The sequence below is a fragment of the Oncorhynchus mykiss genome, chromosome 2, assembly GCF_013265735.2.
Source record: "Oncorhynchus mykiss isolate Arlee chromosome 2, USDA_OmykA_1.1, whole genome shotgun sequence".
Classification (NCBI taxonomy): domain Eukaryota; kingdom Metazoa; phylum Chordata; class Actinopteri; order Salmoniformes; family Salmonidae; genus Oncorhynchus; species Oncorhynchus mykiss.
Window position 1 is genome coordinate 21,640,888 of NC_048566.1, and position 16,004 is coordinate 21,656,891.

Here is a 16,004-nt window from a genome sequence, read left to right on the forward strand (position 1 = left end):
AGAGAAAAAGCAGGTCCACACCACATTGGGTGAGGTGGGTTGCAGGATAGTATTTTGAAGTAAGGGTTTAGAAAAATATAAAAAGATATGCAAAAAAAAAAAAAAAAAATTCACGACAAGAGGAAGGACAAACACGTCTGACTGCTACGCCATCTTGGATATATATGATATATATTATGATACATATTATATATGATACATATTTATGTAATTATAGTGTACAGTATATAGTGTTTAAAAATATTACACTTTAGTCAATTCATGAAGTAACATTTCAATAACATAATTTAAAAGTGATAATTTAACTAAAAATCATCCCATCCTTCAAATGATATGAATGGTACATTTACATTACACATTTCCGTTGCCAGTTTCGTTTACATACTCCTTAGCCAAATACATTTAAACTCAGTTTTTCACAATTCCTGACATGTAATCCTACTAAATATTCCCCGTCATAGGTCAATTAGGATCACCACTTTATTTTAAGAACGTGAAATGTCAGAATAATAGTAGAGAGAATGATTTATGTCAACTTTTGTTTTTTTCATCACAGTCCCAGTGGGTTAGAAGTTTACATACACTCAATTAGTATTTGGGTAGCATTGCCTTTAAATTGTTTAACTTGGGTCAAACGTTTCGGGTAGCCTTCCGCAAGATTCCCACAATAAGTTGGGTGAATTTTGGCCCATTCCTCCTGACAGAGCTGGTGTAACGGAGTCAGGATTGTAGGCCTCCTTGCTCACACATGCTTTTTCAGTTCTGCCCACAAATGTTCTATAGGATTTAGGTCAGGGCTTTGTGATGGCCCTCCAATACCTTGACTTTGTTGTCCACAACTTTGAAGTGTGCTTGGGGTCATTGTCCATTTGGAAGACCCAGCAGTTGCTTCTTCCTTGCTGAGCGGCCTTTCAGGTTATGTCGATTTAGGACTTGTTTTACTGTGGATATAGATACTTTTATACCTGTTTCCTCCAGCATCTTCACAAGGTCCTTTGTGGTTTTCGCACTAAAGTAGGTTCATCTTTTGGAGACAGAATGCGTCTCCTTCCTGAGTGGTAGGATGACTGCGTGGTCCCATGGTGTTTATACTTTACTTTTACTATTGTTTGAATAGATGAACGTGGTACCTTCAGGCATTTGGAAATTGCTCCCAAGTATGAACCAGACTTGTGGGGGTCTACATTTTTTCTGGAGGAGGTCTTGGCTGATTTCTTTTGATTTTCCCATGATAACAAGCAAAGAGGCACTGAGTTTGAAGGTAGGCTTGAAATACATCCACAGGTACACCTCCAATTAACTCAAATTATGTCAATTAGCCAATCAGAAGCTTCTAAAGCATTGACATCATTTTCTGGAATTTTCCAAGCTGTTTAAAGGCACAGTCAACGTAGTGGATATAAACTTCTGACCCACTGGAATTGTGATACAGTGAATTATAAGTGAAATAATCTGTCTGTAAAACATTGTTGGAAAAATTACTTGTGTCATGCATAAAGTAGATGTCCTAACCGACTTGCCAAAACTATAGTTTGTTAACAAGAATTGTGTGCAGTGGTTGAAAAATTTGTTTTAATGACTCCAACCTAAGTGTATTTAAACTTCCAACTTCAACTGTACATGTAGAGTTATTAAAGTGACAATGGTTTAAAGAGGGGAGGGGAGGGGGCAATGCAAATAGCCTGGGTGGCTATTTGACTAGATGTCCAGGAGTCTTATGGCTTGGGGGAAGAAGCTGTTTAGAAGCCTCTTGGACCTAGACTTGGCTGTGCGGTAGCAGAGAGTATAGTCTATGACTAGGGTGGCTGGAGTCTTTGACCATTTTTTGGGCCTTCTCTGACCCAGCCTGGTGTAGAGGTCCTGGATGGCAGGACGCTTGGCCCCAGTGAAGTACTGGGCAGTTAGTACTACCCTCTGCAGTGCCTTGCGGTCGGAGGCCATGCTCTATCCTCTTTTTCCTGTAGTCCACAATCATCTCCTTTGTCTTGATCACGTTGAGGGAGAGGTTGTTGTCCTGGCACCACATGGCCAGTTCTCTGATCTCCTCCCTATACGCTGTCTCGTCGTTGCCTGTGATCAGGCCTACCACTCTTGTGTCTTCGGGAAATGTAATAATGGTGTTGGAGTCGTGCCTGGTTGCACAGTCATGAGTGAACAGGGAGTACAGGAGGGGACTGAGCACGCGCCCCTTCACATGAATTATTAGAATATCACTTACTATTCTGTATTTATATCAGTTTTGTAGTGGTAAAAAAAATGAAAGGTGATGGGTAACCTATAATATCCGGTGGGCGATGGAGATAAGACAAACAAACATTGATATAAACAAAAACGTTTTACATTGTTAGAACTGTATTGTTAGGATGTTGATTGCATTTTAAATAGGCCTAGGGAAGATAGGCCATGTGGATATGTTCATATTTAAATATATCTCCTTTTTTAAAGTTCTTAACTTGTTCGATAAGATAAGTACATATTTTCTCAGGAGACCCCACATTGGGCCACAAGTTTGGGAACTACTGTACTAACCTCTCTCTCTCTGTCTCTTCTGCTTCCTTCTGCATGCATTGCAGCCTGCCTCAGCCTCACCACTGACGCTTCTATCACACCAACAGCGTCATTGCATTTTGGACCAGAATTACACCAGAATAACATTCATTTCCAATGAAATGCTGCGTTTGCCTTGCAGCATTGTGCGTTCGTTCGGTGTGGTGCTATTGAATGTATGCTCAAACTGTATGTGTAGACGGTTTGACAGAAATTGGGTGAATGTTGAACTTTTGTTGCATACATATCCAGATGATGCTGCATACTATGGTGTGTTCGAAGCGTGAGCGCTACATCACAGGTCTGTCTCAGTAGCCTACTCTCTGTAAAGAAAAGTTATTGTGAGAATTTAGTAGTCTATTTGTTGCTCAGTTTAGGCACTGTTTGAATCTGCAATATGTAACTTTTTGGGCCACCTGATCAAATTCACGTAGAAATGTGATTTGTTGTTTTATACACCAGCTTAAAACAGCTGAAAATACAATATTTTTGGTTATGGAAAATATTTTTCTCAGTGGTTTACAATTATTCTCTATCCTATACTTGCTTGTTTTGTCACATAAACTGAGATTAAGCTAACTATTAGAATTTTAGCAACCAGGAGATGGAGGAGCAATACATTTCTGCATATTTCACTTTAACGTTAGCTTCTTACTTCCTCTTAGCTGGCTAAGGAATACTATCCAGAGCCCATCAATGTTACTGCAATATAAGTCTGCAGCCAGCTGACTGATCTATCAATAACTATTGATAGATCAGAATCGCCCCCCACCCCCCCCCCCCCCCCCCCTTCGTGTGAACGCGCACACGCCCAATTCTTAATTTGCTTGCTAGTTGAGATTTCTGCTCTTCACTCCGTTGTATCTTGAGAATTTTGGCAGGATTTTGCCAGTGGGTGATTATATTAAACAGAGGAGGGAGTGAAATGTAGGCAAGCAATAAACATTTCAGAACAACTACTAGTCGAATAAGACATGGGAGTGATGACGAATTTTGGCAAAGAGATTTATTTATAGACTAATACACTTGAAACAAATAGCCAAACCGAAAACTGCAGACGTTAGTGCCTCCCCCGCGATCAAACCGCCATAAAAAAACAAAATGAAACGCAACCTAATGTGATCATTGACAGCTGCCTTGAAGGACACGAATAAAAAATGCTTTCTGCTACTAACATCAGTGAAATGTAGGCTAAACTGACAAGAGTTTAGAGCCGAAATCTCCACTAGCAAGCAAGTTGCAGCAATGAAAAATTGTGTGTATGCGTGCTCACGCGAAGGGGGGGGGGGGATTCTGGCAGGGGGAGATTTTGGGCACAACACCTGCTCTGAGTCCGTTTCATGTCTAAGGCCCTCGGCCTGTGCTGCGTGAGGGCGGAGTTGGCCGTTTGAGGGAGTGGTGAATGTGCTGCTAAAAAGGAAAAATCCGAGGGACACAAGCAAACACAACGAACAAACCACTGTTAATGATTCCACTTGTTCACAGAGGCAGGCATGATTAGAACTCTGTCAGATCAAGAAGATAAATGAGCCTTCTGAGCTTTGATCGACGCTGGAAGCAATATTTCATTAACCTATCATAATCCATCATAACATAATTTGATTATGAATTATCAAATACTTTTGTTATTTTTAGGTTAAGAGAGTCTATATATAACATTAAAATAAAGCAAAATCATATCTTCAGTCCCATATAATCTTACTGAAAAGCCTCCAGTCCCGCTTTACCTGTGCTCTGAGGGCTGTGTCATGTTGGTCCTTTCTGCTACATTATGAAAATGTGTCTCTTAATACTTGATTAATGACTGACACGATTTTCACTTTGGTTGTACAGAAAGAGGAAGAAAATGGACAACTGACCCGAAGTCATGGGACACATTCAATTGAAAGTTGCTCTCCATTTATTGTTCTTTATTTACATCGAGAGGGAGAAGAAAACCCAGGGACTCCAGTCAAGAATGTGCCAAAAAAAGCTTTGGTAGAAAAGCACATTCTTGACTTTTCTACCCCTGGATGTTCCTCTCCATCTCTATGGAAATGAAAAAAAGTGAAGAACAACTTTCTTTTGAATGTGAAAATTGTGCTTTATTGAAATCTGAAACATCTCAATCAGGTCATTTTCCGACAAGCAAATACACACCATTGGATAATGATAGAAAAAACACCACTATATAAAGTGCCTCATAGTAGTAAACTATAATGTATAGTTTAAGGTACGGTTCTTTAGTAGTATAATGATATTTTAAAAGTATTGCACAGCCCATAATAAATATATGATGGACTGGCCACAGTCAAGGCAATACTTCAACAAAGTTGTGTTCAAAGCATAGGATATTCCAACCAGGCTGTGACATCGTACCTGTGACGTCAGAAGGCACACTGTGTTTTTTTTCCCATGACTGGATGCATGATTGCCATTAAGCCTGTACCTATTCCCCTCATTTAACCGATCAGCCTCTCATCTTCTGCTCCCTGGCCATCTGACAGAGTCCGCAGAAAGGCAGGCAGGTCATAACTACCCAGTCATCACACACGGAACCCTGAGTAAAAACATAAAAGATTAACATGTCAAGCATAACATAAACACCATGACAACACTTATAGGTAGGGCCTTGACGTTTGCTTGACCACATGACCTGAAAAGTAAAATCTTAGTCAGGTCGCAGTTAGGCTATAAATAGGGTCAGAGTTTTTCTTGTTCGGGTCATGTTGTCAGAAAAAACTCCTGACCCTATTACAGGGGAGTTCTATAAAGGAGGGTGGAGAGAGAACAGGGGGGGGACCCATAAGGTTGACTTGTCTAAACTCTCATCTCTTCGCATTATTTTTTTCACCATCTTTTTTTTTGCATTCTATGGTCTGCAGTAGAAAAACAGAATGAAAACACCCAGTTGTGGCTAACTGTAAACTTGCACATCCTTGACTGCATTGTTGTTTAATAGGAATAGCCAACTGTTGACTCCTTCAGTCTTCACTACTAGACTAAGGCCAGTATTCAATTAAATCGGAGGTTATAGGCATTGCAGCTCAGGCAATGTTCCTGTGTTCACAGAGATCTCACTCACAGTAAATGCTACATATATTGTCTCAATTGGATTGCCTTTAAAAAACGCAATGCCTATCAACCCGAGATCGGATTGATTCCCAGCCTTACACTATATACTATACTCGCTAACATTCAGTTAGAGTGATAAAGGAAATATTAAAATTATAACTCTTTGAGGAGGCTTAGAATTTTATTTTTCCCATTATATTTAGGTCCTGGACATAGGTTTTGTATTGTGGATGTAGTAGGGTCACTCACAGAGATGCTGTATTTGCTCCGGATGCTTGTCCTCAGGGCGATCAAAGCTCCAGGGAGGAAAGGCACACAGCAACTGTCCCCATTGTCCTGTGCAACTTTACAACCCAGGATACAGGGCACGAAGATCGCACACAGACCTGGAAGAAAAAACATTTAAAGTCACACACTGTCTCCACCATTAATTGTTGGTGTGGCCGTTTGAGAGGCCATCACGGTTACATTAGTTGTGCAGAACTCCTGATACCGAATAACCTCACCCAGTCTATGGATTTTTAAACAGTGTACTCAACACAATGCAAACATTGTGCTTGCATAACTTTACACACACAGAGTGGGACTCACAGATGCCGCAGTCATCGCAGCAGTCACAAACGTTGGAGCTCCAATCTGAGGACCCAGAGGAGGTCACGGTGTAGTTGTTGATGGTGACCTGAGGCTGGGAGCTGATCACCATCTCACTCTGATAAGCCATTACTATCAGGGAGAAGAAGAAGACATTTGGACAAAGTTCTACATCCGTTTACACCTCCACACACTGATACCATTCAATATTCATATTCAAGCCGACTAGAGTCCCAATGGTTATCTCCTGCCACTTACCTGCTGGTGCTCAATTCCTGTCAGTCTCCACTGGGGCCTTAGATATCCTGGGTGAGCTTTGGGAAAAGCTGTGAATGGGAGCGCCACGGGGCCCTTTGCTCTTATACCCATGGTGACATCATCATATGGTGACAATGCCATTTCCATGAAATATGGCGAGACTAAGAGTACCTGCGTTCTGCCCACCCATTTGGAACTGTCGGAACACCTCATAGAGAGAAATGTCAAATGTTTGGTTTCTGGGCGTAGAAGTTTCAGTCCTTTCAAAAGTCAACCTCTTTATTTGGTTGTTGTTATCAGTATGGTAAATGGGACAAAGCAGGAACATAGTGCGTCACCTTGTACTTCAGCCACTCAGGTGTGTGCATGTGCGTGTTTGTGTGTTTAATGATGAATGTACAAGCCTAGGTTCGTGTTGTTTACACTCTCTTAAAAAATACATAGACTGGGTGAGGATAATCAAGACCAGCAATTCTGTACATCTAATGCAAAAGCGATGGCCATTAACAGACCCAACGGCCCCATCCAATATCAGATATTGAACAAATTATCAGGGCAACAACACTACTGACAGGGCATTTTGGGGGGCCCTAAGGGAGATTTGGTTGGGGGGCCACCCACATCGCGGCAAAACATTTTAGTGGCTCCCCTCTTGATGGAGGAGAGACAAATGTAAGTTTGTTTATTGCAATTCCACACATTTTGCCATGGTGGGAAGATAATTGTTTTGCAATTTTGTAACAAAATTCATGCAATTGTCTCATGGGGCAGAGGTTTTACAGGTCATTTCATGCAATTCTACTCATTTTGGCATGGGGTGGAGAGCTTTTTTTACAGTTTTAAAGAGAATTTCTTGCAATTCTTCACATTTTGCCATACTTATGCCAAATTACAGTGCCTTGCGAAAGTATTCGGCCCCCTTGAACTTTGCGACCTTTTGCCACATTTCAGGCTTCAAACATAAAGATATAACACTGCATTTTTTTGTGAAGAATCAACAACAAATGGGACACAATCATGAAGTGGAACGACATTTATTGGATATTTCAAACTTTTTTAACAAATCAAAAACTGGAAAATTGGGCGTGCAAAATTATTCAGCCCCTTTACTTTCAGTGCAGCAAACTCTCTCCAGAAGTTCAGTGAGGATCTCTGAATGATCCAATGTTGACCTAAATGACTAATGATGATAAATACAATCCACCTGTGTGTAATCAAGTCTCCGTATAAATGCACCTGCACTGTGATAGTCTCAGAGGTCCGTTAAAAGCGCAGAGAGCATCATGAAGAACAAGGAACACACCAGGCAGGTCCGAGATACTGTTGTGAAGAAGTTTAAAGCCGGATTTGGATACAAAAAGATTTCCCAAGCTTTAAACATCCCAAGGAGCACTGTGCAAGCGATAATATTGAAATGGAAGGAGTATCAGACCACTGCAAATCTACCAAGACCTGGCCGTCCCTCTAAACTTTCAGCTCATACAAGGAGAAGACTGATCAGAGATGCAGCCAAGAGGCCCATGATCACTCTGGATGAACTGCAGAGATCTACAGCTGAGGTGGGAGACTCTGTCCATAGGACAACAATCAGTCGTATATTGCACAAATCTGGCCTTTATGGAAGAGTGGCAAGAAGAAAGCCATTTCTTAAAGATATCCATAAAAAGTGTTGTTTAAAGTTTGCCACAAGCCACCTGGGAGACACACCAAACATGTGGAAGAAGGTGCTCTGGTCAGATGAAACCAAAATTGAACTTTTTGGCAACAATGCAAAACGTTATGTTTGGCGTAAAAGCAACACAGCTGAACACACCATCCCCACTGTCAAACATGGTGGTGGCAGCATCATGGTTTGGGCCTGCTTTCTTCAGCAGGGACACGGAAGACGTGAAAATTGATGGGAAGATGGATGGAGCCAAATACAGGACCATTCTGGAAGAAAACCTGATGGAGTCTGCAAAAGACCTGAGACTGGGATGGAGATTTGTCTTCCAACAAGATAATGAAAATCTACAATGGAATGGTTCACAAATAAACATATCCAGGTGTTAGAATGGCCAAGTCAAAGTCCAGACCTGAATCCAATCGAGAATCTGTGGAAAGAACTGAAAACTGCTGTTCACAAATGCTCTCCATCCAACCTCACTGAGCTCGAGCTGTTTTGCAAGGAGGAATGGGAAAAAATGTCAGTCTCTCGATGTGCAAAACTGATAGAGACATACTCCAAGCGACTTACAGCTGTAATCGCAGCAAAAGGTGGCGCTACAAAGTATTAACTTAAGGGGGCTGAATAATTTTGCACGGCCAATTTTTCAGTTTTTGATTTGTTAAAAAAGTTTGAAATATCCAATAAATGTCGTTCCACTTCATGATTGTGTCCCACTTGTTGTTGATTCTTCACAAAAAAATACAGTTTTATATCTTTATGTTTGAAGCCTGAAATGTGGCAAAAGGTCGCAAAGTTCAAGGGGGCCGAACACTTTCGCAAGGCACTGTAATATGATATCTGAGTGAGAATGATAGAACATATATGGGGTCTCCCATATATGGGCTATTGACATTTGTGTGGTAGCTGTCAAGAAAACAATCATCTTCACAATTAAATCTCATACTAAAACAAAATATTAATGACTTTGTCAATCAATTTATCAATCGATTAGGCCTACTTCTAGGATGCCTTTTAAATTCAGAAAGGATGTTCACGTTTTCTCAATGAAATTCAAATCAGCTTTGGAAAAAGGCGCATGTTTAAATTTGTTCAGCCTGAGAGAGTCTGACCACAAGTCGGAGACCACTATGATGACACACCAAATCGGTTTGATGGATTGCGGGAAAAGAGCAGGAATAGGCTTGTAGGCTACAGTCCAAGCTACTGTATGTCTTCCAATGGTGCAACTGCTGTTGGTATCCAAAGATTATCCAACTTGAATAAACGCTTGGAGGTAAAAGACGACAGCAGTGGTGTAGCCACGGGCGATACGGATATCGCTTATTGATATCTACATAGCTCATTGATGTGAATCACACTTCTGCTCTCATTTAGCTTTTTGCACTTTACAGTTTGTGGTTGTTGTGGATGACTTTTCACAAATGTAGACTATATGTGTATTTTAATGTTTGAATTTAAGAAGTTTAAACTGCCTATCAAGCTTGTGTTTGCGACCTTTGGAGAGTCAGTGAAAAATAAGCTCTTACAGCAGCTGCCTAGTGCGAACCCCAGTCTTTGGAAAACAAGTTTGAGGGAGTTCCTGGTATTGTGCTCCATACTGTCAAAAATGACTTTAGTTTAAGAAGACCACGAGTGGGGCTTTAATTGCTTAATCTACAGTAATTTGTGCTGATTAAAAAAAAAAAACATGTCATAGGCCTACACTGTAAAAACAGAAAGACAGAAAACACCATGATTGTGTAGTGAAAGTAGTTTACCCAGGCCCTGCAGCACCACTCCCATTCCCCAGGAGCTCTTGTGTTGACTTCTGTAACCGTAAAAGCCTTGGTTTCATGCATGTTAACATTAGAAGCCTCCTCCCTAAGTTTATTTTATTCACTGCCTTAGCACACTCTGCCAACCCGGATGTCCTAGCCGTGTCTGTATCCTGGCTTAGGAAGGCCCCCAAAAATCGCGTAATTTCCATCTCTAACTGTAAGATTTTCCGACAAGATAGAACTGCCAAAGGGGGCGGAGTTGCAATTTACTGCAGAGAAAGCCTGCAGAGTTCGGTCATACTATCCAGGTCTGTGCCCAAACAATTCAAGCTTCTACTTCTAAAAATCCACCTTTCCAGAAACAAGTCTCTCACCGTTGCCGCTTGTTATAGACCACCTTCTGCCCCCAGCTGTGCCCTGGACACCATATGTGAATTGATTGCCCCCCCATCAATCTTCAGAGCTCGTACTGTTAGGTGACCTAATCTGGGACATGCTTCACACCCCGGCGGTCCTACAATATAAGCTAGATGCCCTCAATCTCACACAAATTATCAATGAACCTACCAGGTACAACCCCAAATCCGTAAACACGGGCACCCTCATAGATATCATCCTGACCAACCTGCCCTCTAAATACACCTCTGCTGTCTTCAACCAGGATCATAGCGATCACTGCCTCATTGTCTGTGTCTGTAATGGGTCTGTGGTCAAACGACCACGCCTCATCACTGTCAAACACTCCCTAAAACACTTCAGCGAGCAGGCCTTTCTAATCGCATGGCCCGGGTATCCTGGAAGGATATTGACCTCATTCCGTCAGAAGAGGATGCCTGGTTATTCTTCAAAAGTGCTTTCCTCACCATCTTAAATAAGCATGAGCCATTTAAAAAAAAATAGAAACAGGAACCGATATGGCCCTTGGTTCACTCCAGCACAAAAACATCCTGTGCGTACTGAGCGATATGCAACTTTTCAGGGAAGTTAGGAACCAATATACACAGGCAGTTAGGAAAGCAAAGGCTAGCTTTTTCAAACAGAAATTTGCATCCTGTAGCACAAACTCCAAAAAGTTCTGGGACACTGTAAAGTCCATGGAGAATAAGAGCACATCCTCCCAGCTGCCCACTGCACTGAGGCTAGGAAACACTGTCACCACCGATAAATCCACGATAACTGAGAAATTCAATAACCATTTTTCTATGGCTGGCTGTGCTTTCCACCTGGCTACCCCTACCCCGGTCAACAGCCCTGCACCCCCCACAGCAACTTGTCCAAACCTTGCCCATTTCTCTTTCACCCAAATCCAGATAGCTGATGTTCTGAAAGAGTTGCAAAATCTGGACCCCGACAAATCAGCTGGGCTAGACAATCTGGATCCTCTCTTTCTAAAATGATAAGCTGTAATTGTTGCAACCCTTATTACTAGCCTGTTCAACCTCTCTTTCGTATTGTCTGAGATCCCCAAAGATTGGAAAGCTGCCGCGTTCATCCCCCTCTTCAAAGGGGGAGACACTCTAGACCCAAACCGTTACAGACCTATATCTTTCCTACCCTGCCTTTCTAAGGTCTTTGAAAGATAAGATAACAAACAGATCACCGACCATTTCGAATCCCACCGTAACTTCTCCGCTATGCAATCTGGTTTCCAAGCTGGTCATGGGTGCACCTCAGCCACGCTCAAGGTCCTAAACGATATCATAACCGCCATCGATAAAGACAATACTGTGTAGCTGTATTCATCAACCTAGCCAAGGCTTTAGACTCTGTCAATCACCACATTCTTATTGGCAGACTCAACAGCCTTGGTTTCTCAAAAGACTGCCTTGCCTGGTTCACCAACTACTTCTCAGACAGAGTTCAGTGTGTCAAATCAGAGGGTCTGTTGTACAGACCTCTGGCAGTCTCTATGGGGGTGCCACAGGGTTAAATTCTCGGGCTGACTCTTTTCTCTGTATACATCAATGATGTCGCTCTTGCTGATGGTGATTCTCTGATCCAGTTCTACGCAGACGACACCATTCTGTATACTTCTGGCCCTTCTTTGGACACTGTGCTAACTAACCTCCAGACGAGCTTCAATGGCATACAACTCTCCTTCTGTGGCCTCCAACTATTCTTAAATGCAAGTCAAATTAAATGCATGCTCTTCAACCGATCACTACCCCACCTGCCCGCCCATCCAGCATCACTACTCTGGACGGTCTGACTTAAAAAATGTGGACAACTACACATACCTAAGTGTCTGGTGAGACTGTAAACTCTCCTTCCAGACTCACATTAAGCATCTCCAATCCAAAATTAAATCTATAATCAGCTTTCTATTTCACAACAAAGCAACCTTCACTCATGCTGCCAAACATACCCTTGTAAAACTGACTATCCTACCTTTCCTCGACTTCGGCGATGTCATATACAAAATAGCCCCCAACATTCTACTCAGCAAATTGGATGTTGTCTATCACAGTACAATCCGTTTTGTCACCAAAGCCCCATATACTACCCACCACTGTGACCTGTATGCTCTCGTTGGCTGGCCCTCGCTAATATTCGTCGCCAAACCCACTGGCTCCAGGTCATCTATAAGTCTTTGCTAGGTAAAGCCCCAGATCACTGGTCCCCATTGCAGCACCCACCCATAGCATGCACTCCAGCAGGTATATTTCACTGGTCACCCCCAAAGTCAATTCCTACTTTGGCCGCCTTTCCTTCCAGTTCTCTGCTGCCAATGACTGGAACAAATTGCAAAAGTCACTGAAGCTGGAGACTCATATCTCCATCACTAACTTTAAGCATCAGCTGTCAGAGCAGCTCACAGTTCATTGCACCTGAACATAGCCCATCGGTAAATAGCCCATCCAACTACTTCATCCCCATATTGTTATTTATTTTTTTGCTCCTTTGCACCCCGGTATCTCTACTTGCACATTCATCTTCTGCACAGCTCACTCCAGTGTTTAAATGCTAACTTGTAATTACTTCGCCACTACGGCCTATTTATTGCCTTACCTCCCTTATCTTACCTAATTTGCACACAATGCATATAGATTTTTAACTATTTTGTTATTGACTGTACGTTTGTTTATTCCATGTGTAACTCTGTGTTGTTGTTTGTGTCGCACTGCTTTGCATTATCTTGGCCAGGTCGCATTGGAAATGAGAACTTGTTCTCAACTGGCCTACCTGGTTAAACCAAGGTAAAATAAATAAAAACTTTGTAGACCTCATTGCTCGCACCCCCACAACATGATGCTGCCATTCCTGTGCTTCACGGTTGGGAAGGTGTTCTTCGACTTACAAGTCCCCCCTTTTCCTCCAAACATAACGATGGTCATTATGGCCAAACAGTTATATTTTTGTTTCATCAGACCAGAGGACATTTCTCCAAAAAGTACGTTCTTTGTCCTCATGTGCAGTTGAAAACCGTAGTCTGGCTTTTTTAAGGAGTAGTGGAGTAGTGGCTCCTTCCTTGCTGAGCGGCCTTTCAGGTTATGTCGATATAGGACTGACACTCCAACCCGTGTGAACTTGGAGCCACCGCCATGCCAGGTCCCATCTGATGCAGTGTCACTAATGAAAGAAGAAATGAGGAAGATAGAGGCAAGAGGGATTTGAACAAGCTAACAAGTATTCTTGAGGAAACATTCACACAAAGGAGATAGTTACTTAACACGTGAAAATAAAGATGAAATAATGGAGGAAACCCCTTTTAATTAAAGACTTGGAGCTACTCACTAACTCAACATTTGAGCTCAGATACTTTCACAGACATGCTGGCACTCTGGCGGTGAAGTTATTGGATATGGGTGGAGCCAAATTAGAAAGAATGGAGTGCAACCCACAGCAAAGGATCAATTCAAAGCGAGCAGTTCTCAAAGACATTGTGGAGAGAATGAACAATGCCTTGGATGAAGACATAACGACACAAGACCCAAGTTGGACGGTAACACACCACCATTCAGTAGCTGGCCTCCCGATGCTTCCCCATCTCCTTGGGGAAGACAGTACACTTTTTCTAAAGGAGTTTTCATTAAGTTACTATTTATGGTTTTTAATGTATTGGCGTATGCTACATTCTTTTTCATTACATTTTATAATATATTGTATTTTATTCATTTAAGGAGACTTCCACACCATCTGATGTCACCACAGGACCTCAATCTCCCTATGTTGCGATTATTGGCTCAGTCCATTTTTCAACACGCTTCTAATTAGTGGTGGAAAACAAAGCAGTACTTGTTCTGTGTGATTTTGTAGATGCCATTGCTGCATTATAATTTTCATTTGACATATTTTGGATGGTGTATCCAAATAAGTGTGACTGAACTTTCAAATGTATACAGGTGCAGATACTGAAAAGGCCAACTTCAAAAACATGTCTGGATAAACACTTTTTTAATTTGCTATTTTTTTATATATATAATTTTGAGTATTAAAGTTAGGCAGGCTGGAGGCAGTTAATTTATGTTTAGAAATATTGTGAATAGAGTTTAATGATACTTTTTGTCATTCCAGATTAAATGTTGTATACCATGTCTCTTTCATCATGTTGAAGTTAGTACTGTACTTCTTGTTTGTTTATGCAAACGTGTGTATAGATGATGTAATGTACCAATAATGTTTATATTATATAATGTATTATAGATGATGCCAAAGGAAATACTGTACCATGTTTGACTATGATGGTTTTTAGTGTCTCACAACTCTTTGAGCAGTCTGCAATGTGTGTGTTTTTTTTTTCGTTCTGTATTTTGTATAGTCAATTGATGTACCATTGTGGAGTAACACTTTAACTCTGATAGTGTTCAGGGGTTTTGAAGAGGAAACATCACCAAAATAAAGGGTTCCTATTCTGCAGTAAACAGAACTCGTAACACCAAGATAGTGCTCATGAGCTTTAGAGAGAGGAAACAACACCAAAAAAGGTTTCAATTCCTCACTAAGGGAGCAAAAATAGTTGGGGGTCATGCTTTTTAAATTTCAGCCAGGGTGAGGGTTTAGTATTTGTTTTATTTAGTCCAGGGGAGGGTCATGTAATTTGTCATTTAAATGTAATTTTGCTCAGGGTTTGAGAATGAGTTGCTTATTATAGTATATTGATGTGTGTCCGATGATTCCCCCATCCCTGATTCTCTGCTGGGCAAGCAATATCAAGTGTGCCTAGTCTGGTTTCAATAAAATGATCCATAGCCTATTCTGTAGACTTTAGGCCTAGACTATACGAAGAGGATGCTCAGAGAAGCACTGGGAAAAGTTGTATTTATAAGAAAATGTACTTCCTTCCCGAGTGTATGCGCTACTGGGATAGTGTATATAAAACTAGGCTACACTGCATTCATTACACATTGCAATGGATAGGCGTTCCCAATCATGAGCCCCGGCCAGCCCTGGTCTTGCTGATGTAAACCCTTGTGTGCTGCCTAACCATGACTGTGCTGTGTACGGTGGCACTTCAGGAGGCGAGTCAAAGGCTTCTTCTGAAAATAATTTTGTATTTGTCCAAAACATTCTGTATCTGTGTGTGGATTAGGCCTACTGAGAGAGAGAGTGTGAAGATGAGAAGGACCAGCGGTAAGCTTGCTACTGCTATAATATATTTGAATAAAAACATTGCCCATAAAAAATATTTTTATCCGAGATATACAGATATTGACCTCAAAATAAGCCATATTTGAGTAATTTACATAACTTACATTACTATGAATTGGCAGCTGCAGATATGGACAGAGCATGGGTGCTGAAAGTAGGCTTATTCGAGAAAGCCAAATTAATTGGAACATTCTTCATTTTAATTTGACTTTAGCTACTAACAACAAGAGGCCTTTGTGTTGGAGCCTATTTATTCCTATTCAAGAAATAAGAGGTATTAGCTACCTGTTAGACAGATGAAATTATAGTCTACTTTTCATTTTGTCAGCAAATTCCTTCAATCAACATGCACTCTTTAAATATCTAGTTTCTAGTGAAGAGTTGGTGTGTTAAATTAAAAACCAGGGCTGTAATTGGGGGGTATGTGAGGGTATTGTAGCTTTTGTTAAAGAAAATGGCTAAAAGCATAGGCCTTGTTAGCATAAGATTTGAATTAAATTAAACGGACCTGATTATATAAAACAATCTACAATGACGCT

The 16,004-nt window shown here is 41.3% G+C and overlaps 1 protein-coding gene across 1 annotated transcript; it reads right to left on the bottom strand.

The window, feature by feature from the left end:
- Positions 1-4,406: 4,406 nt before the first annotated feature.
- Positions 4,407-6,599, bottom strand: cnfn (cornifelin). The gene is made up of 4 exons (XM_021623793.2): positions 6,451-6,599; positions 6,193-6,324; positions 5,851-5,987; positions 4,407-5,086 (listed from the first exon to the last, which is right to left on the bottom strand). The coding sequence occupies exons 2-4, from the start codon at positions 6,320-6,322 to the stop codon at positions 4,997-4,999; spliced, it is 357 nt and encodes a 118-aa protein (XP_021479468.1). The 5' UTR covers positions 6,323-6,324; positions 6,451-6,599; the 3' UTR covers positions 4,407-4,996.
- Between the last annotated feature and the right edge of the window lie 9,405 nt (positions 6,600-16,004).